This window comes from Ciona intestinalis, unplaced genomic scaffold, assembly GCF_000224145.3.
Source record: "Ciona intestinalis unplaced genomic scaffold, KH HT000103.2, whole genome shotgun sequence".
Classification (NCBI taxonomy): domain Eukaryota; kingdom Metazoa; phylum Chordata; class Ascidiacea; order Phlebobranchia; family Cionidae; genus Ciona; species Ciona intestinalis.
In genome coordinates, this window is record NW_004190425.2 from 6586 (window position 1) to 27504 (window position 20919).

The following is a 20919-nucleotide window of genomic DNA, read 5'->3' on the forward strand; positions in this document are numbered from 1 at the left end:
TCGCACATGAACAAATCGAATTACCATCATTACGTTGACGGCTGCAATCTATATTTAGTCAATAATGATTTTACACGGTGAACATATTTTCCTTTTTCCATGACGTACTGTTGGTAGGTAGTGCCACCAGCAGGAGGTATCGAAAATGGTTTCTAAAATTTCTGTACTCCAAAAACCTTGGTTGTTTATACGGGTTAAAGAGGTTGGCGTGGTCATACACCAACATACGTGATATGTTGGTCTATGAAAGTGTTCGGGTGCCGTGGCGTTCAAGCGCGCACCCATCTCAACGGTTTATTAAACGGACAAACGTGAGAAAAGTAATAGTAAAGAAAGCTCTTAGTGCCCTCACAACACAGAAAATATGAGTTTTTTATAGCACAAAGCAAAACAAGGAAAGGATGTTTTACGCTGAAAAGTGGCGCCAGTTTGTAGTGTTTGCTGGAAAAACGCAACATGTGTCGCTTAATCATAAACACAGTTACGCCAGATGTAGTAAACGTTGGTAGTAGTTAAGCAACACAGCTGTTAAATGTTCAATCTTTATCTATTTAACAAATTTTGTTAGCAAAGATAAACTATACCAATACATCAGCAGTGCTCGAAGTGCTCGAAGCACAGTCAACCGCTGCAATGGCAACTGTTTTATGGCAGTTGAAGTGATTTAATATAAATGATAGCCGTATAGGACTAGATCGGGGTCTGGGTGATAGGTGCTGCAAATATACCTAAAAACAATATGCCTTTGATAATGGGTATATTGTTTTAAATATGCTATACCTTAATAGTTTAATAAAATATACCTCCCATTTTGGCCACGCAAGCAAAATATTTTCGCATCAAACATAATATCACGTGATTGCAAATCTCGTTTGTTATCAGGAACGCCTTCCAACAAGCGCCTTTTAACAACGCCCATTAATAACTAATTCTGATTGGATAGTAGAATCGCAAATGAAGTGGGGTGACCCAAAAGTTAAGGAAACAACAACTTTATATTCGCAACTCTCACCTGCAGACCTGTACCCTCTCGCAGAAAAACATGTTTTTATCTGCAAGGGTGAAACGAGTACAATCAGTCTACAAACTTTTTCTCTTTGTTGTTTGGCCTATTATTTCACATCGCGAGGTCGTGTTGGTCAGTGGTTATGTTGGGATATTATAGTTGATACAGGATTTTGGAATTCACTATTATGTAATTAGTATTGGAACTTATAATCCGGAAGTACCATGTACCACTGTATGTGATGAGCGTACTGTCAAATATCAAGTCTTATCCAGTATAATTGAAGACATTAGTTGGTTTAAACCAAGTTTTAACATTATACTATTCAAACGCTCGGAAACAAGAAGTCTACATGGTATCTTGCGTACTCTTGCCAAAGCGAAGTATAAGAATAACCTTTGACACATTTGATCAGTTACAGAAAAGCGACCGATCTCGATACGAATTAGATGCATTGTAAGCATTGATTACGTATGATATTTTATATGTTTGCGTGTAATGTTTTGTGGGTTTGAAATATTTTTTTTTTCACGATTTTGATTAATGAGAAGTTATTATGTTCATGTGCGTCAGGTATGTTAACAGTGTCACCTTGGTACTTCCTTGGCGTACCGGTACTATGGTGTCACGTAGTTACGAATGTCATTCACAAGCAATGACCCGTTTTTCAGCACTTTGTATTGATCACGCGCTTTCTCCTTTTTCACTGCCGCGGGGTTAGAGACTTATTGTGTCGTAGAGATTACTTCATGTCATGTGTTCAAGCTGCTCCTTACATGCAATTAAATAGTGGTTTGTTGCCCTTGGCTGTGCTGGTGGTATTGTGCATTTAGTGTATAGTTTTTATAAGGGTATCCAACAGTTTTACTGCTAGCGTTTGATCCTTAAACAAAGAGGTTTGGTCTAAATAGCAAACATATGCCGGGCGTCAGCTTAGGTTTGCGAGAAAGGCAGGATGTTGTTATGGTAGTCACGTGGTATTGCGTTGTTTTTTTTCTTTTGTGTTCGTGCATTACGTCATTTTATTATTCGAATCACTCGTAAGTTCTGTAATGTTTCATAACGTCTAAGTTGAGTCCGTTATAACATTCTGTAGTGTATAGATTGGAACGGTTTACCTGTTTCTAGCTTGTTTATTTGAATTACAATATGACGACCTGGAGAAGCTTATTGTCAACCATAGTTTTGCTGTTTCAAGCTATTAAGACTTTTGGATACAAGCCAGTTATCGTTGTACACGGTATCCTAGACGATGCTAAAGATTTAAGTCATTTGACCAAATTTATTACTAAGGTAAGCATTTTTTTGTAATCTGTGCTTGTTTAGTGACATTTTAATATTTAAATGTTTACACTACAGCATCACCCTGGTACCGAAGTACACACATTAGATCTCTTTGACCATTACCACAGCTTCATTCCACTTTGGGATCAACTCGATACAATCAAAAACTTTACTGCTCCGATTATGCAAAAAGCCAAGGACGGTGTTCATTTGATCGGTTATTCCCAAGGTACGATTTTAGTTTTTGACCCAAAGTAAACTGCCATCACGCCATGTGCTATGCAGCTAATCAGTCGCACAGAACTGTCTGCACTAAAGTAACCTCATAGGCAAGTGACCTATAGTAACCTTATCGGACGAAAGATCAGCTGATCGCGCCGCTTCTGGGCGCGTTTAGTTCGACCTATAGTTACCTTTGTTGGTCAACCGCGCTGTTTCAATTCTGACGTCATAATAGATTTCGCGCGCAAGATTTTGTTAAAACGGTCGTGACCCTTATTTAAAACACGACATTGCAGGTGGAATCGTTGGCAGAGGTTTAGTGCAGACAAGTAATGATCATAACATTCACAATTTCATTGCTTTGTCATCACCACTCAATGGACAATTTGGAGGTAAAATAGCAATATTCCCTTTATATTCATACCATTTAGTTATTCATACACAAATTTACCATTACAGATACATCCTTTATTAATTGGCTGTTTCCATCTGCATTGAAAGAGGAGTTGTACAAAATATTTTACACACATTATGGACAACTGTGGTCTATTGGGAATTATTGGAAAGGTAAAGCGTTTCTCAATTCTTATTAACAAGGTGGAAGTGATATTAGGTTTTATTAAAAAAAATGCACTTCTTAGCCTGCATATTATACTTGGCAAGTTGAATCATGAGGTGTACAAAGCCACCATGTATGGTGTGTAACAATACCAGTAACCGTTAAAGCACTGTTAGAACTCCATTGTCCGGCTTGACCTGCCACACCCACAGCAGTATACCAAAAACTACATGACTGTTTGACTGAGAAGGTGTGAGCTCCTTTCTGTCCTAACACGGCCTCTGTCAGCTCCATACCAGCTCTTGAAACTTTTTGCCATTTTTTAACAGAAGTTATTAGAAGTGCAGATAACTGACTGGATGTACTGTTGCTATTAGAATAAACGTTTTGGCGATAGAATATGCTAACAGGGTGACAACAAAGTAGATGTACTGAATTTAAGGTTAAAATAAAACACTACCATTTTAAAACCTTATTCAAATAGAATGGTAAGGCTTGACAACTAGACTGCATCAACAAACACTAAATTTATATTAACAGATTGGTTACAAAATTTTTACAAACGTTTGGTTACATCGGATAAAAAAGGGCTAACTGCTATAACCAAATGAATCAGGAAGGGTGAACAGAGAATATGTTCTCAAAAGCTAATATTATTTAAATATAAATATATAAAATATTGAATGAAATGTCAGGATTTTACAACCACCTCACTTCTCTTTTAACTACTGAATTACAACATATAATTGTGATAAAGGCTTTAATAGCGAGATTAATTAAACAGAGGTAGCAGCATAATTAATTTATTTCACAGACCCACACCACCCACTTATGTACAGGCAGTACAGTGACTACTTGGCGGCGTTGAACAATGAAAGTTTAAGGGAAGATTTTAAGTTTCCTTCTTCCTGGAAGGGGAACTTGCTAAGATTAAAGAACATGATGTTGATCGGAGGTCCGGATGATGGAGTTATTGCTCCCTGGCAGTCCGCTCATTTTGGGTGTTACAACAAAGAAGAAAAAGTGATTCCTATGAGAAAATTGCAGGTTCGTCATTCGTCAGATTGTTTTGAATCTTAGGTGTAATTGATACTGAAATTTTGGATCATTCTTTTATGGTGTCACATGTTTAATCTTCAAAATATGTGATTTTATGTTTAAACAAGAATAAAATTTCTTAACTATTGGATTTTTAGATGTACCAAAAAGATGAGATTGGTTTAAAAACTCTTGATGAAACAGGAAGATTACAGGAATGTACTATACCAGGTGTTCATCATACATTGTGGCATAAGAACGAAACTGTTTTCTTGGATTGTATTGCACCCCTTCTTACATAGAAGTTGCTTAACTTCAATTTGTTTATCTAGCTGTCTATTGTAAAGAACAGTGTTGCACATGTTTGTTTAGCTGCAACTTTTACCCACACCTTTAAGTGTTATTTACTAAGTTTGATTATAAAATGTCAACACTGTTCACACTGCTTCTTAATAGATTTTAAACTCAGCATACAATGTTTTTTATTTGTAATTGAAAAATAGCCTTCTTTTTGTAAATGTACAAATTTGTATATATGTACAAATGTACATACATTGTAAATATTTGTAGCTGTTCCAATTTATTGTATACTTTATTAATCAAGCTATTGCTGCGAACCTTGTCTCTTCACCCTTCTGAATAGGTAGGGGATAAATACAACAGATTTAAAAAGTGTGTGCTTTATTGGAATGACATACTAAGTGAAGCACATGCTCTTTATGAATCATAAATGCAACATATTTTGATTTAAATTTTATTATTAAGTTGATTCATCTTCCACAACAACAACATCACTCCCCGGTTGTCTGTTTAACCTTAACACACGATACTGAACCCTGTGATCATTAGCACGTAATCGCATGTATATCACTGTATCTTGGTCAATAGTTATTGAAACAACGTCACGATCGGATGGTGAAATATCCCAGTCAATGAGAAAACTTGCAAGACATTTCCCATTAAAATTATCATATAGAGATAGGTGTAGGTTTGCTCCATCTTCTTGTAACTCTAAACATGGTATTTATCGTTAAGTGTCATATCATTAAAGTTTAAACATATTGAATGACAAACACAGTGGTTAGCCCCTGCCCCTGTGATAGGTTCAAGTGATTGTTGCTACAATTCTGGGCATACGTGGCAATTGCTCCAAACCAAGATGCGTTATGGGTTATCTAAAGTGTCAGCCATATATTATAACAAATAGTCACCTACAAAGTTACAAACACAATAACTAGTAAACAGAAGAGATGTATCATCGTGTATGAAACAGAATACCTGTGGTTTAACACTTTCTTGCCCCACCATGGGAGGATAAAAAAAACGTTACATTCATTCATTTACACTTACAAAGGCGGTTTTAATACTTTCCAGTTACTGTGCTGATACTCACCCCAACCAGGAGCTGCAGGACCGATTGGTTTAAAATATAGAAGTCCAAGCATGTTAATGTCTGCATCATATTCAACATGGGCAAGCAGGTGACCTTCGTTGTCATCAACCCGTTGACTACGGTGATATAAACTGTCATACCATGGTCGTGGCCGTCTGCTTGCTCGACCATGGGTGGTTATTGTGTGTGGAGGCAATGCTGAAACAAACAGGAAGACAGATAAAGGTGAATGCTACTTGTTTTATCCCCATGTGGCAACTTTGTGGCTATTAGGTTGGACCAACTGTCTTCAGTGTCTGGTTCATGAACACATACCACATGGCCCCACAGTTTTTGGGTTAACTTTAAAGGCAGGCGGGCTAACCACTGTGCCATAGCTATTTTATACAGCTTTCCCATAAAAATAGATACTTTGTTGCAATGGCATTTATGTACATTACACCATCTGAAAAATGGTGTTGGCTTAATGGGGTTGGGGTATGTTCCAAAATCTATGTCAGTATAATTTAACCATTGATGATAAACAAACATTATTATTAAAAACAATAATCTCACCCTCACGTTGCATGTCATGTGAGAAAGGATATTGCCACTGAGTTTGGATGGTGTCAGGTGTTTCCAATTTTGAATCAACACAAATGCGAAAGTTGCTAACCAAGCTACATTTGGAAACATCACTACTTCCTTTAGAAGCACAGGCTGTAAAAGATATAGAGGTATAACTATAAAGTTAGCTATATATAAAGTGATCATACCGCTCAAAGCTACTGTAACTAAAATAAACTAAATAATATATTTTTGTACACCTTCTTAGTGCCTTGGTATCAGTTTTTTATCTTAAGGGTTATAACCTTAAGGATGTTCTATTTAACTCAAGAGCTATCAGACTGTCCTATTGTTGTTGGATATATTTTAAATGGGTCATAAATTGGACAAATCCTTAGTGACCACTGACTTGAAGCAAGTTGAGTGTCTTCCCCAAGGTCACAAGGGTAGCAACAGCAAGCTTCGACTTAGTATCCTTTAGTTTTAAGGTGAGCTTTTTAACAGTGTGCAACAACAGTACAGTACCCACTCCCACCATGGTTGTTTGATTGATCAACATCTGTCGGATGATGGATTGACAGTATTTCCAATGAAGAAACATCCTGTATGATAATTCGGCCTGTATCATCGTCATGGAAACGAACACTGTTCCAATGAGTTGAATCCCATTTCTCTGATACCTTGAAAGCAAACATCAATATTTTATAGGTAAAAATTGCATTGATAGTTTAATGTATCTATTTGGCTATACATAGCAGGAGAGTCTATAGATTCTCACTAAATGTGAACATAACAATGTAAATCAGTTAGGTAAAATAAACGAATAAATGTAACTTATTTATCCTTGCATGGCGGAGCATCGACAGTCAGTATAACACATGTTCTGTCCGGCGCCGTGGCAAAGTGAGGTAACGGGTTCAAGGCTCGTAGTGCTTACCATTGTAGGTATTTTTCCTTATTTTTTCAGTGGTCACTAATGGGTTGTCCAAATTATCTTATTAAAAAAAATAAAAAAAATCCAGAACAAATAATCACCCACAAAGTAACGACTTGTAAGCTGACACGAGGTGTATGAACACCAGTGTTTAATGACTAGTGTTTTCCAGGAATGCAGGCTTATGTAACTTTGTAAGAAAAAAAATTGTTTAAGTGTGTGGGTGATAATGTAGACAGACCATTAGTGACTACAGGGTTGGAGCAATTGCAGTTAAGGCAATTGCAGTTAAGGAGCAATTGCAGTTAAGGCAAGCACGCTAACCATTGCACTATCGTGTTGAAGATTTCATAATTAATTAAAATTAGATTTATTAACAAAATTCATTACTTGTATTTTATCTTTTGTAGCATCAACACAATTACTTAAATGTTTGAGGGACCATGCTGTGCCACGTTTGTTTCCAGCCACAATATAATGATACGGTTTTCCACCAAATTGTATGCTATGTTTTGGCGCTGCGGTTTTGAATAAACATGAACATTTGTCAAACATAGGCTCCTTGTTTGATAGCTGCACACAATGCATAGTGTATGGAATCCCAATGTTCTTATTTCCAATATTACCTTCTACATATTCTCTATAACCATTTGGACATACTACTTTAATCTGAAAGAAAACATCAACTTATTGAGTAAGCAAAATTGCTGTTAAATTGGTAGTTTTAACAGTTTTAATAGTGGAACTTTTAGACTATACTGCGTTTAGTAACACCATTAATACTTTGTGTTACTTACTTGTTCTTTTAATTTGCAATGTATCTTGTATTTATGCTCATTAACAATTTCATCAAGTGAATAGAAACTTATTTTAGATGCTTTAGTTGCCGCAACAACCAAGAAGTCATCAGTGACCTCTGCTGTGATTGGTGGATTCGTTGAATGAGTTTTCACGTTGATAAGAAAGTGACAATAGATACGAATTGGATATAAACGCAAGATGAGAAATGAAGTACTCGAGACACCTTGAACAACTTTGCGAGCAGATTTAATGACGATGCTTTCCGAATCTCTGAACAACAAAGGCTAATTTAGAAATTGAAAAATTGCCATGACTTTCTTATAAACTAGGTGCCATGGCATAGCCCATTGTGGTTAGTGTGGGTGCCTCTAGTCCAGAAGTTAAGGTTACAAGGTAGCGGCTACCAATTTGGGCAAGTGTGTACTTGCTTTGGCAAACACATAACAGCACGTGCCTTGTCCCAGTGGTCCTTAATGGGTTAAATACATATTAAAAAATCACTCACTAAGTAACTAGAATGTGGCCAGGACAATCCTTCTGTTTTAAAACTTTACACCTATGCACATCACCCGAGGGTAAATGAGTTTCATTCATTAATTCTAATATCAAAAAAAAATTTTTTCTCATTAATTCTAATATCAAAAAATTCAAAATTTGGCATAATTGACCTGTTAGTGTTTGCATAGTGATAAGAATGGATAGGTTGAAATTGTTGAGATGGTGCTTCTGAATCTGTAATACAATTTAATAGGTGGTAGAATACATATGTTATAATATAATGCTTTCTCACACTACAGTTATATGGTGCTACATATAAGTTAATTGTGTTTGTTCGAGTTTAAAGTGAGTAGCGATGGTATATATTTTAGATTAAACCATACCTAAACTGCGCAGACTGCACGTATTCTTATATTTTCACCTCATAAATTTGCTTTTTTAAGTTTTTTAAATCAAATCTATATAGTCAAGTCAAACGGGGTAAAAAAAACAATATTTACCAAACAGTGTTATCTAGAAAAAATTGTAGGTTTCTATAATTATTTAAAATGTTCTTAAAAATTGGGCTCGGTTTTTATTTTCCCAACTTTCAGGCAAAAAAACATTTGTAGGAAAAAAAACACAATGCTTTGAAGAGTAATTAAAACTTATTAAATCAAAATAAATAAAGAAATTAACAAATCTTAATCATACAACTTTATGCAGTCAATGTTTTTTCAGCAATATTAATCCTCTAGCTTCTATTTTCTCTTATAATTCCCCATTTTTAATTACCTACTCCCCTAAATATTTGGCTCCTTCACAAATCTCAATTATTAGAATGAAATCAAGGCATTTTCATAATGTTGATGAAGTAAGAAAAGTAACTAAAACATTGCTCTAAATTTAACTGATGGATAATAAAGGATTTGGAAAATCTAAACTACATAATGACCCATAACATTCTAAACCTTTAAGATTAACTACATCAGCTAAAGCACATGCCAAGCTTTGAAATATCAGATTTGGTACTTAAATAACTTTAACTTTAAGATTAGTTAAATCATTCACGAAATTTAAATAATGTGCCTATACATCAATTCAATCATAAAGTTATTATTGGTTGAAGTAAAAAAAACACAAGGAAAAATAAAATACATCAGCAGCTTAGCAAATAACTGCATACAAATTAATAAATTATGTTTATCAAAAAAGGCCTTCTCGCAATAATAAGTTTAGAAAAAAAAGGACTATAAAGTATTTTTGATATTTTTTAATCGATTTGGTAATCTGTGTTTTATTGGGCAAAAAATACATCTTAAAAAAATACTAAATGGGAAACACATTACCAGATAAAATATAAGCCGAACAAATGTAGTTTATACCTACAAAAGCTGTTTGTAAACCTATTTTTAGCAAGCTAGTGGGGGTTGTCTGTTTTACCTCCCGTACCCAATTATTTGTTATTACTCCTGTTGGCTACATATGAAGAAAAACACAAACTTTACCACCGTCGGAAATGACATTGTTCATTGAATATTTGCTTGGAATAGAAAACGAATCAAGAACATCTCCATTCCTTGCATCCACTTGAAACAAACATCCAGATTTACTCAGAAGAATGACTTGCGCTCCCCTGGAACTTCCATCACTTGGTGGCGTACATGAGTATGGGGGTTGTATACAAACTGCGTCAACTATCTTGATGGTCTCATTCTCAACTGTGTTGATATGTAAATAATTAAAATACACTTGCTCTAGATGGCTTAATCCATTATTCTTTATCATGTGGTTACCTTGAACAAAGAATAAGATATACAAATATAGAAAGGCACCAAACCTAGGGTGGAAAGCCGACCCTGACGTTTACTACACTAGTAACCTGTTAAAAACTATAGCAGTAGGGCGAGGAAAAGAGTGTTTAAACTTGATTTTAAAAGCGTACAGTATTATTTTGAACTATGTATGCGTATTCCTAATATTAAACTTAATTTTTAATAAAAAATTAACCAGGAATTTAAACTGTACCCATCCTGAGTGTTTTTAAACCACTCTATGTCATTATCAGAATTAGACATCTACAAGTATAGATCATTAAATAAAACTCCAATACTGCATTGTTTAGGAACCATTGTTTGACACAAATCAAAGTTTTAATGTAACAGTATAGCTTTGAAGATCTGGTTTTATGTAAAAACACCCGCGCCGTGGCATAGTGGTTAGTGCGCCTGCCTGTAACTCAAAGATAATGGGTTCAAGGCTCGACAATGCTACCATTGTGGGCATATGTGTTCTTGGGCAAAACACCCAACGGTATATGGTAACTCATAAGCTGGCACAAGGTGTTAAACCCATGTAATAACGACTGTTGTTTTCCGGCCACGTGAGAATAAAGTAAATTACATTCATTCATTCATTCATTCATTTACCTTTTGTAAGTAAACAATGAAATGACTTGAACTAACGTATTAGATAAATTGAATGGGAAACACAGCCACAGATTCAAAGCACTAGCTGGGCTAATAGGTTATCGGGGCACAACCTGGTCAAAAAAAACAACACGAATAACATGCATTTAACATCACAAATGAGTTGTTAGAAATTATAACTGGCAACTCATAAGCACATGAGGAAAAAAACGATGCGAAAAGTACGTGTCTTACTGCAATGCGGTGTCGCGCACGGGATAAACTAAGAAGCACGGGGATTTTGATACAATTGCTTAATCTCAATAATTAACACGAGAAATTTTTAGTTTAGCGTACTACCACGACGATAAAATGACATTCTTGCAAACTGCAATTTCAGACACGAAAAGAGTGGACGAAAACAGCGCAGAAGGATTTTAGTAATGATATTTCCTGATCGTGTTTTTAAACAAATAACAATGCAATCTGAAAGTATGTCCCATATTATGCCATGTAGATGTGGTAATACCCTGATGTTAATTGAAGTTCTCTAAAAAAAACAACTGTAGTTTACGTGCAAAAAGGCAAGTTGCAACGGTTACGTAAAATAAATTTTAGTTACAACGTGAAAATAATTCAACTGATGATGTAATATTTATTCACGTCATGAGGTAACAAAAGTTGTTATGTATGGGTAAAACATACAACTTGTGATATTATAATAGTACAACTTGTTATCTTAAATGTGTTTTATTCTTGTTGTGTTTTGACCAGATTGACCCCCTATAATAGGTAATGAAGATTACAATAAAGACATATCTACCAACGTTTAAATGAAGATAGAATGTTGGAATTCATGAGGCTGGGTCCTGATGTTGGACCGGTAAAAAGATTAAACCAAGTTTGAAAGTTTTGTGTGAATAATCTTCCATGATAAAATGCAGGAGTCTTTGCTGCTTCAACTTTCCGACAGGCTATTGTCTGTTGATGCAAAGTTATTAACTAGAAATATATCTTAATTTATTCACTTATATTTGACATATTCCTTATCCTTTTTACGAGCACAAAAATGGTACTGCAATGTGCATTTTGTTACTACTCTGCAATGGTGACCAGTGACAATTTTTTATATAAATGTCCCATATGCCTTACGGATCACCACTGGAGTCAACACCAGAAATATTATATCTTGACTGATTTCCTTTATTTATTTTAACAAAAAGTGGTTACTAGTGGCAGCTGGCAGGATTTCATTTTTGTTTGCATTTTTCCTGATGTTTTTGTGTTAAAATGTAAAAAAATGAAATCAAAAGTCTGTCTTCAGTGGGAAATACGAAGTGAAGACGAATTACATAACTATGACGTAACCATAACTAGCGTACCATCTTTTTATGATGTAATAATCTTTATATTTTTAATTCATGATGTCTCACTTGAAAAATTCGGTATGCAACACTTTTTTATGCATTCTTGAAATGCGAAAGGAAGATATTTAGACTAAAATTGTCACTGGCCACTTGCTTGAGAAATACCCAATATCAATCCACAAACCTCAAGATAAGCACCACTCGAACAGTAAAGTGATCTTAATATTTTGAAGTCCGAATGTGAGCGGTCATGATATTTAGAATATTTCTTAGCGAACTTGCAACGGTTGAGAGTGGAACCGAACTCATTTGCTCTTAACAACAAAATAACATTTGTGGGTACTTCTATATTGTTAGCCATTTATTAAGTTGTGCTGTAAAAAAAAACAGTAGATGGGACTACAAGAAAAAGTAAGTAAGCTATAAAATTTAAGCTTAAAAGTATTAATTATTTAAACTTACAATTAAAAAAAAAACTACGAAGTGTTAAAAAGTGTAAAACCAAATTCCAAAAATATCTTTATAAATATATACAAACACTATTAGAAACAGCTTTCCTACATATGGTCTTTCGCTCTGTCTAGTAAGGACGATTCTGTGGGGAACCGTTAGTGTGTAATCCTATTATTTTGGTATTACCAGGTTCAAATAAAACACAATAGAACACTGATCACATTTAGTTTTTTTTGTATACTCTAACATTTTTTTATGATCACCACGAGTTTGGGGTTTAGGGTTAAAATTTAGGGTTAAATATGTTAGATAAAAGTAAGACCGCTGACGAACTTAACCACAAGCAACTGATTTATTTCTTTAGCTATAAAATAAAACGTCCTGTCCACTGATTAACCAATCAACAGCAACACCGAAAACACAGAAATGTTATAATAATGTAAAACAAATAAATGCTGCTGTAGTGGTTGATGTGGGAAAGCAGTGGATTTAATCTATAATTTAATTCCACAACAAATATACTAAAGTCTCAAAGTTTAGTGGGTATAACTTACGTCTCTCTAATAACCACTTTTTCTATATTTACCATTCCGGCAATCGTATAAATTTACGTTCTCTTTGTGTACGCCCAAAGGAAGACATTTAAGGTATCAGCAATGCATAATTAAAACACTCCCGATTCTCTTAATGTCTATCTGTTAACATTTATTGACGATGCACACCCCAAGGAGCAAACTTACTGGGAGTTTTATCATTTCTTTACCGTGTGTGTATGTCTATTATAAAAAAATTGCCCAAATATTGGATACCCTCGTTATCACACGGGTTTAACACCTTGTGCAAGATTACGATGTACCTGGTATGTTAATTTGTAGGTGATTATTTTTTTAGGGTATTTTTTTTATTTTTTGATGTATGGCTGATAATTTGGACAACCTATCAGTGACCACCGTTAAGAGCGATTGCTGTTAAGTGTCTTGGACACATACGCACACAATGGTAGCAGGTTGAGCCTTGAACCGAACCTATTACCTCTGGGTTACATTACAGGCAGACGCGCTAACCATTATGCCACGGCAGCGGACTATACTACATTTTTCGTCATGGCATTATCGTGAAAGCACATCCTAATTCGTAACTACGCTTCTGTGCGATGTTCTCCGCCACCGTTGGCTTGTCAATAAAGAAGTCAATAATCTGTTGAGTTTGGTGCTCCTGCTAGTCATTTTGATCGCTTAGAAGTGGATCAGGATCAAGTACGCATAGGGAGGAAAATCTAGAACTACCATTTATGGCCACCTACTACACGACAATGGCAATTAACACACACCCTGTAACTTAACATAGAATAAAACATAAAACAAGCTCTGAATAAAACAAATACATAACTATAACCAAAGAGATTAAAACACTTGGCCAGTTGGGACTATGCGAAGAAGTAGGTACACAATTTCCGCTAGGGACGATAATTATGTTTACTATTGTCGGCTCTGTGGTGTAACTTTTAGCATGCCTACAGAAAATCTCTTCTTAAAATCTCTCTGCTTTTACCGGGTTCCAAGTCCCGCACAGACGAACAGTTTTTTTTGTGTGAATAACTGATTACCATGAGTTAGGGTTAGAGGTTAGGGGTTTAAATCTAATGTGTGCAAATCATAAAACTAACTGCTTCCAACAGAATAGAGAAAGGAACTTGTCATTGCCTCCTAGCGGAAATTGTGCACCTACTTCTCCTTGTAGTGCCATGTGCCAGTCTGCAGTGTATGGCAGTTCCTGACGAGATCTCACGCGTGCAAGACAGTTATTTTTTGCGTATGCGCGTGTTTTAATCTCTTTGCATTAAATATATAAGAATTCAACACAATGTAAATCAAACGGCTGCCCGCAGAATGGAAAAACAAATTCTGTTTTCGCCACGAAATTGTGCGCCAATTTTTTCTATAACTAATGCCATGTAAAAATAATAATTAAATACACAACCACTGTACATAGCATTTTGTATCATAACACTCAAGAAACTCATTTAATCAAACCTGTATCTTGAGTAATGCGCTGTAAAATTTATTTCTACATCACACATCACAATAACAATTGTCATTTCGTCGAGCTACAGCTACCGCTATCTGAAAATCCCCCAAATAAATACGGCAATAAAAATTCGAAGTGGAGATACCCTTAGAACCTCTGCCGATTTCCCTTAAAATTTTAGCAAACGAAACCCAAAACCATACCATGACCAGAGTATACTAAACAGTAAACTCTGCTATAACCAAATCATGTCTTAAAATTGTCAGTTTCGTTGCTTTTAATGGTCGACTGGCGTCAAAAGATTCCGCGAAAGTGGTTAAACAGAAGCGGAACTTGCTATGTCGAAAGCGGAACTTACTATGGATTGAATTCCCTGACGAAACTAAAACGTAAAACCTATCATGAAACATGATTGTAGGGATACCTAAAACAGTCGCTAATTTAATAATATTGTTGTATTATTGCTAGTATTTGGTGCAATCTCGTTTTCGTAGTGAAAACATTTTCGTTGATTTCTATGTACGGTTGCTAGTACAGCCAAAACGAAAACAACGAAAACCATTTGTTCAAAATTTAGAAAACTGCGGTAAAATGCCGATTTCAGTTAAAGATTACAGATGGTCTGAGACGAAGGAGCAAATATTTATATCAGTTCCATTAAAAGGAGTACGAGCTTCGAATGTGGATATAATGTGTACTCCAGAGTTTATAAAAGCAAGCTATCCCCCGTTCTTGTTTGAGGTTTTGTTGAATGCTCCCATTGTTGATGCTAAAAGTGCTGCGAAAATTCGCGATGGTTGTGTAATATTTACACTAATAAAAGAAATCCCCGAAATTTGGACTCAGTTGCTTTCGCCTAATGCTGCTGATACACAATTTCATTTTAAAAAGAAACAAGAAGCAATTGCATATGATGAAAAAAGAACAAGAACAGCAGTCATCGAAAAATCTGAAGTCAAAGAACAAAACAAGAAATTTGCTCTCAAGAAAATGATGCAGCTGGAAGAACAAGAAAGAAGTAAGATAGAAAGTGAGAAGGAGAATGAGAGGATACAAGCCGCAAATGAACTAAACAAGTGGAAGGAAAAGAAGAAGCAAGAGGCAGAAGAGGAAAAGATTCGTTTGGTCCAAGAAGAAGAAGAAAAAAAGAGAATAGAGGAAAGTAGAGCACGGGAGGGAACTTTTACAGATAACATAGAGCCACAGATGGAAAATAAAATTACACAGCTGTTTGGTGATGATAAAGTTCTTTATGACACCTCTGATAAAAAAGAGTTGGAGGAGCATAAGGTTGCATCAGTTGCAGTTCCTCCACAGAAAAAGGTTTTAATAAAACCTGCTTTGGGTCCAAGAAAAAGTGGCAAAATTTCAATAACCTTTACACCAAGAGTGTTTCCAACTCCGCAGAGAGAATCAAAAGTTCAAGAAGAAGATGAGTGGCTTCAAAAACAAGCGGATGCAAGGAAGAGAATGGATATTGACAACAAAGATCTTGCAGAGCATGAAAAAGATCCAGATTGGCTGAAAGATAAAGGAGCTCAACTGTTCGCAGCTGAAGATTTTCTGGCTGCAGTCAACGCATATAACCTCGCAATTAAAATACAATCGAAAGATCCGATTCTGTTCCTTAATCGATCCGCCTGTCACTTAAAGTTAAGAAATCTTTTTAAAACTTCCGAAGATTGTTCAACTGCATTGAACTTAATGCAGCCAGCTGTTGATGGAAACTCAAAGGGAAGATTGAAAGCTCACTTGAGACGAGCTGCTGCTTTCTGTGGTTTAGAACTTTATGTTGAGGCTCTGATGGACTATGAAGCCGCTTTAAAAATTAATCCACATAATGAAAATATTCTAAAAGATGCAAACAAAATAAGAGAAATAATTCAAAGTAGCTGATTTATAAAACGACTTGTTGTGTTGTATAATTTGACTTTCTGTAGTATGTTTATAGTTATTCATTTTATTGAAGCATTGAAATACCCTTTGAAAATCAGTTTACATTGAAGTTATTACAACACATTTAAATCTCCATATATTTTAAATGATTAAAAACAGGTTTTAACACAGCTCAAATTATTCTGTGATTGTATGTTGTGTTGCATTAAAAATATTTATAACTGTGTTATAGCCTAACCTGAATAACTAAAAAAATTTTTGTAGAAGTTTATAGAATTAGGTTAAACTTTTTAGATGTAACTAAACTTTGTATAATCATGGACTTGTGGGTTGAAAAGCTAAGGAAATGTAATTTTCCGCATGGTATTATTGATCAAATTAAGAAACAAGATAGCAGTGTTTCTGGATTTCTTAAATCCATTATAAACTGGATAAATAGCATGTCAGCACACGGTAATTAAATTGTTAGTTCTGGCATTCCTACCTAATAATAAAGCAGTTCACACTACATTAACTAACTGAGATGTTGAAGACTTTTAGGTGCTACTTAAGTGCTTAAGGATTATGTATAGCAATCTTTAATCCTGCTTCTTTCATAACTTGTATTTGAGATAAATATGCTCAGTTTATTATTTATTGTACATTTGATCCTTTTTCCTATAACATTATAGTAATAACTTTTATTTGTCTCTTCGGTTGTATATGGGGTACCTGTGAGCTATATGAGTATATACATCCAATGAAAGACCAAGACCAATGGGATTTCATATTTCAGATTGCCAATTAGTTGTTCGAAATGATGCTTGGAAAGAGGGCATTCACCAACTTCTTTCACACACAGGTATGGTGGAAGATGGAATTAAATCTCAAAAATCCGATTTTAAAGATTGGAAACAAATATTGCTTCGATGGTTAAATCTTGAACTGGGTGAGTTATGTTTAAGTGTGGTAATATAACATAGAGCTATTTTGTTTAAACAATCCTGATTAAAACACATTGTAAAGGTGTATTTATTGTTACCAATTCTTTCTTTGTGGTTTTTAACTACAAACTGCACAACCCATTACTTAACATCAGTTTAGAGCAATAGGAGTGTCTTGCCAACAGACGCATCTGTAGGAAAGTTCAAGATTTTAACCAATAAATTAAGTAATTATTTAGTTTAACCATTGATCTATTTTATTGTGCCTGTAATCAAAGCTCTTTCTTTGTAACTAAATATTTAAAATACAAATACTAAGCCTGTTAATTCTGCAGAGCAACTTAATGCAGAACAAAGTTGTGAAACAAACAAACACTTTTCTGCTCATTCAGCAGTCAAGAACTTGCATCAAACAACTATAGAGTTCTGTTTTCAACAGTTTAAACAAAAACCTTCAGATTTTATTGTAAGTTAAAGTTATAAAATAAAATTTATATTTTAAGCTACCTTTGCTCATAAGGATTAAACATTACAGCTAAAAACATATACATTTCAAAGTTTACATTGGAATCCATAAACAAATAATGATAATATGAGCATATGTAATCACAACAACTATATTAAAAATGCATTTAATCGTAGAAAACAAAATGCTACGAAAATCTTCTACATTTATCGAAACATTCATCTATCCTTCATCTACATGGGTGTCGTGGGTCAGGAAAGTCTTACTTCATGTCTGCTTTACTTCATGATTTATCTTTTCGTATGAAGAGATCTCATCGAAAGTTCATTGTGTTTGAATTTGGTGATGTCGATGTCACTAAGCAGTGCAGTTTATTACTTGATAAACTACGGGAAGTATGTAGCGTTTTAGATACTTCTCTTGTTCGTGATGATCTCAAAAAAGGAAAGTTTTACAGCTTATTTGGGCTTTTGACTCATGTTCGTGTCAAAACAGTGTTTGCCTTACATGACACAGAAGGTACCAGGGAGTTTATAGAGCAACTAAACCAGTTTAACCGAGAGAAACATCAATCCATGATTCAAGCTGTGTTTATTTCCTTGGCTTGTCAATGTAACGCAATTTTTGGTGTTGAAAAAGATGATCATTTTTCATGCTTTTTAATTCAAGCTTTTACCCCTACTGAAGCGTGCAACTACCTGGCTAGTTCTAAAGGGGTTTTTCCAATGAACCGTTTTGCATTGGAAATCAATGGATGTGCATGTAGTAATCAACCATTCAATAGGGTTGATTCTCTGAAGTTGGCACAATACATGGCTTGCAACCCAGTGTGTTTAAAAGCAGCCAAACTTTACTGCAAAAGATTCATTGTGGGCTATGCTGATTACTTGAAAACAATGAAGGAGCCTGCCACAATGAAAACTATTCATAAAGAAGAAGAAGCATTACTTTATGAAATTGACCCAAATGTTGCAGCATCTTATCATGCACTTCATTACCATAAACACAATGAATATGGAAAATACTTGGCAATACTTTCATATTTGCACAATGAGGATATACCAGTGTTTTACATCAGCAGAATATCTCAATACTTCCGAACAAATAATAATGAGCTTTCACTTACTGAGAAAGAATCATTGAATCAGCATGAAGCATCAGTGATTGTTAAAGATTTATTGCAACTTGTGGGAGATCATGAGGCATTTGTACTATCAAAGTATGGATGCATATGTCTTCCTTCATATATTATAGATTCTTGCAGAGCCGATGCCAAATCTGATGATTGTAAAAAGAATCTTCAATGTGCAATTGAAATCATGATTGGAATGATCAGCAAGGACAACCGGGAAAAAAGTGATGACATGAAGCTCTTTCAGTTGCGTCCACACATTGAAAGCTTGTTGGAATTTGCTGGGAAATATTTTTCGTTGAACTTTGAATTAAAACAACAAGATGAAGTTGATTTTATGATAATGATGGCTTGTTGTCGCTTGTATAATATTCTTGGACAAGCTTTGATTCAGAACAGAATAACATCAAAATGGAGAGAAGCCTTGGATATTCTTTTTACTGCTGCCACATACACATGGAATGTGGCATGCTCGTACTCTTGCTCAGCTGGTTGTGGTCTTTTTAAGATGTCTGTACCAGAATCTTTGGAATATGTGATAGGCAAAAATCCAAACAAAGATGCAAAAAAAATTGCAAAACAATGTGCAGAAGCGGGTTTACAAATGAATGAAAAGTTCATTGATAAATTTATTGTTTCTACATTGTTGCTGGATAAACAGAAATTAGATGAATTGGAAGAACATGCAGCAGAAATACATGGAAAGGAAAAAGCTCGTTATATTCTAAAAGATGTTCGTACGGCTGTGGAAAATCACTGCTTATTAACTCATGACCACCTTCAAAGTTTAAGGAAATCAGGATGCTTCTTGTCTTCAAAATGTTACAGACAATCTTTTCTTTCTGAGCAGATCTGTAGTATATTCCATACATATGGACGAGAAGTGCTTTACTGTCATGAGGTTATGGATCAGGAGAGCATTGCAAAGTGTGAATACTACTCACAGTTTAGTCAGTGCATTGCGAAAGCTATCAGTTCTATTATCACCAAGTCTTCCACTAAAGTACGCTGTGGAATCCTTGAAGAATATACTACGGTGGCAAACTGTCAGGTTCCAAGGCTACTGCATAACAAAATGGGGGAAAGCAGTAAACAAAGTATTGATCGACTAGAGCTTGCTTGTGCAAAAATTGACAGCCTTTATGAAGTAGATGCACTACTGCATCAACATGGATTGTATAGAAAAATAGTTGGAACAGATTATACAAAACTTAATGCAATGAAACAAACAGTCAAAGCAAACACAAAACTACTCAAGTTCCCCCAAACGGATAGAAACAGCACCAAGTTACAACAATGCATGGATATGCTTGCTTTGGCATTAAAAAATATTAACTTAGACATGGCTCCCCATTGTGTGATACAGGCAGCAAAGTTTTTGGCAGCATATGGTAATTATAAAGACTCGTTTGATACATTTATGAAAGGATTTGACACAACCAAAGATGGAAAAACTTATGGACTATACCATTGCATTCAGTACAAACCAAATACATTTGCTTGGGCAATTACCAACTATGCAAGAGCTGTTGCAAGCTGTTATGAAACAACCGGAGTGTGCCATGTGGAACATAAAGAACATGCAATCAAACATTGTAGAAAAACTTTGTGCCTACCGGGAATTGTAGATACTTGGAAGCCAACACTACAACAACATATTGACACACTCAGTTGTATTTCCAACCATTGAACTTGTTTACCTCCAAAATGTTGGTTTTAGTATGGCTTTATAATATTGCCTATATAAAAGGTATATCATACAAGCATAGCTTTTATTAGTAGATTTTGCTAAAACCATAGTCTGCCTACTTTTATTCACTTTGATGTAAATTATGTCACTTTAGGCAACATTTTAAAATTAATATGCCAGAATTTCTGCCTGCCAGGTGTGTTTTTAAACTCCAGGCATTGCTTATTATCACTTGCCATACCTTTTTCCGCAACATTTTCCTTTCTATTTAATATTAGCACTTATTATTACCCACA

The 20919-nt window shown here is 35.0% G+C and overlaps 4 protein-coding genes and 1 long non-coding RNA gene across 10 annotated transcripts; 4 read left to right on the forward strand and 1 right to left on the reverse strand.

Moving 5' to 3' along the window:
- Positions 1-2008: 2008 nt before the first annotated feature.
- Positions 2009-4775, forward strand: LOC100183454 (lysosomal thioesterase PPT2-A-like). The gene is made up of 6 exons (XM_002129898.4): positions 2009-2299; positions 2366-2519; positions 2809-2904; positions 2972-3079; positions 3886-4118; positions 4268-4775. Exons 1-6 carry the CDS (start codon positions 2156-2158, stop codon positions 4409-4411), a joined length of 879 nt encoding a protein of 292 aa, XP_002129934.1. The 5' UTR covers positions 2009-2155; the 3' UTR covers positions 4412-4775.
- Positions 4776-4777: 2 nt separating this feature from the next.
- On the reverse strand, positions 4778-14639 carry LOC100185067 (DDB1- and CUL4-associated factor 17-like). 6 transcript variants are annotated; one of them, XM_026838693.1, is made up of 11 exons: positions 14522-14639; positions 12220-12409; positions 11496-11649; positions 9772-9981; positions 8452-8515; positions 7780-8053; positions 7373-7651; positions 6578-6728; positions 6058-6201; positions 5503-5700; positions 4778-5120 (listed from the first exon to the last, which is right to left on the reverse strand). In XM_026838693.1, the coding sequence occupies exons 2-11, from the start codon at positions 12394-12396 to the stop codon at positions 4870-4872; spliced, it is 1902 nt and encodes a 633-aa protein (XP_026694494.1). In that variant the 5' UTR covers positions 12397-12409; positions 14522-14639; the 3' UTR covers positions 4778-4869. The 6 variants fall into 6 exon arrangements, with proteins under 6 accessions (XP_026694494.1, XP_018671359.1, XP_002123646.2 ...); XM_018815814.2 differs by having other exon boundaries at positions 9769-9981; positions 14522-14638; XM_002123610.5 differs by having other exon boundaries at positions 6584-6728; positions 9769-9981; positions 14522-14636.
- On the forward strand, positions 12505-14352 carry LOC113475102. The gene is made up of 2 exons (XR_003396845.1): positions 12505-13930; positions 14229-14352. It is a non-coding gene; the product is annotated as an uncharacterized LOC113475102 (long non-coding RNA).
- A 373-nt stretch (positions 14640-15012) lies between the features above and the next one.
- ekn1 (EKN1 protein) lies at positions 15013-16675 on the forward strand. The gene has a single exon (NM_001032633.1). It carries the CDS (start codon positions 15108-15110, stop codon positions 16410-16412), a length of 1305 nt encoding a protein of 434 aa, NP_001027805.1. The 5' UTR covers positions 15013-15107; the 3' UTR covers positions 16413-16675.
- A 9-nt stretch (positions 16676-16684) lies between these two features.
- Positions 16685-20623, forward strand: LOC100180356. The gene is made up of 4 exons (XM_002123741.4): positions 16685-16865; positions 17188-17340; positions 17671-17801; positions 17978-20623. The coding sequence occupies exons 1-4, from the start codon at positions 16730-16732 to the stop codon at positions 20621-20623; spliced, it is 3066 nt and encodes a 1021-aa protein (XP_002123777.1). The 5' UTR covers positions 16685-16729.
- Positions 20624-20919: the final 296 nt, after the last annotated feature.

What these genes read in the sequence shown, in the direction of transcription:
- ekn1 (NM_001032633.1), top strand. Translation starts at nt 15,108, where the DNA reads ATGCCGATTTCAGTTAAAGATTACAGATGGTCTGAGACGAAGGAGCAA.
- LOC100180356 (XM_002123741.4), top strand. Translation starts at nt 16,730, where the DNA reads ATGGACTTGTGGGTTGAAAAGCTAAGGAAATGTAATTTTCCGCATGGT. An exon ending in ATGGTTAAATCTTGAACTGG is followed by an intron (nt 17,341 to 17,670) that starts GTGAGTTATGTT and finishes TTAATTCTGCAG; the next exon opens with AGCAACTTAATGCAGAACAA. An exon ending in AAAAACCTTCAGATTTTATT is followed by an intron (nt 17,802 to 17,977) that starts GTAAGTTAAAGT and finishes ATTTAATCGTAG; the next exon opens with AAAACAAAATGCTACGAAAA.
- LOC100185067 (XM_018815814.2), bottom strand. Translation starts at nt 12,396, where the DNA reads ATGGCTAACAATATAGAAGTACCCACAAATGTTATTTTGTTGTTAAGA. An exon ending in ATCAAACAACCATGGTGGGA is followed by an intron (nt 6,202 to 6,577) that starts GTGGGTACTGTA and finishes TATCTTTTACAG; the next exon opens with CCTGTGCTTCTAAAGGAAGT. An exon ending in TCCTGCAGCTCCTGGTTGGG is followed by an intron (nt 5,121 to 5,502) that starts GTGAGTATCAGC and finishes TACCATGTTTAG; the next exon opens with AGTTACAAGAAGATGGAGCA.
- LOC100183454 (XM_002129898.4), top strand. Translation starts at nt 2,156, where the DNA reads ATGACGACCTGGAGAAGCTTATTGTCAACCATAGTTTTGCTGTTTCAA. An exon ending in TTTGATCGGTTATTCCCAAG is followed by an intron (nt 2,520 to 2,808) that starts GTACGATTTTAG and finishes ACGACATTGCAG; the next exon opens with GTGGAATCGTTGGCAGAGGT. An exon ending in ACTCAATGGACAATTTGGAG is followed by an intron (nt 2,905 to 2,971) that starts GTAAAATAGCAA and finishes TTACCATTACAG; the next exon opens with ATACATCCTTTATTAATTGG.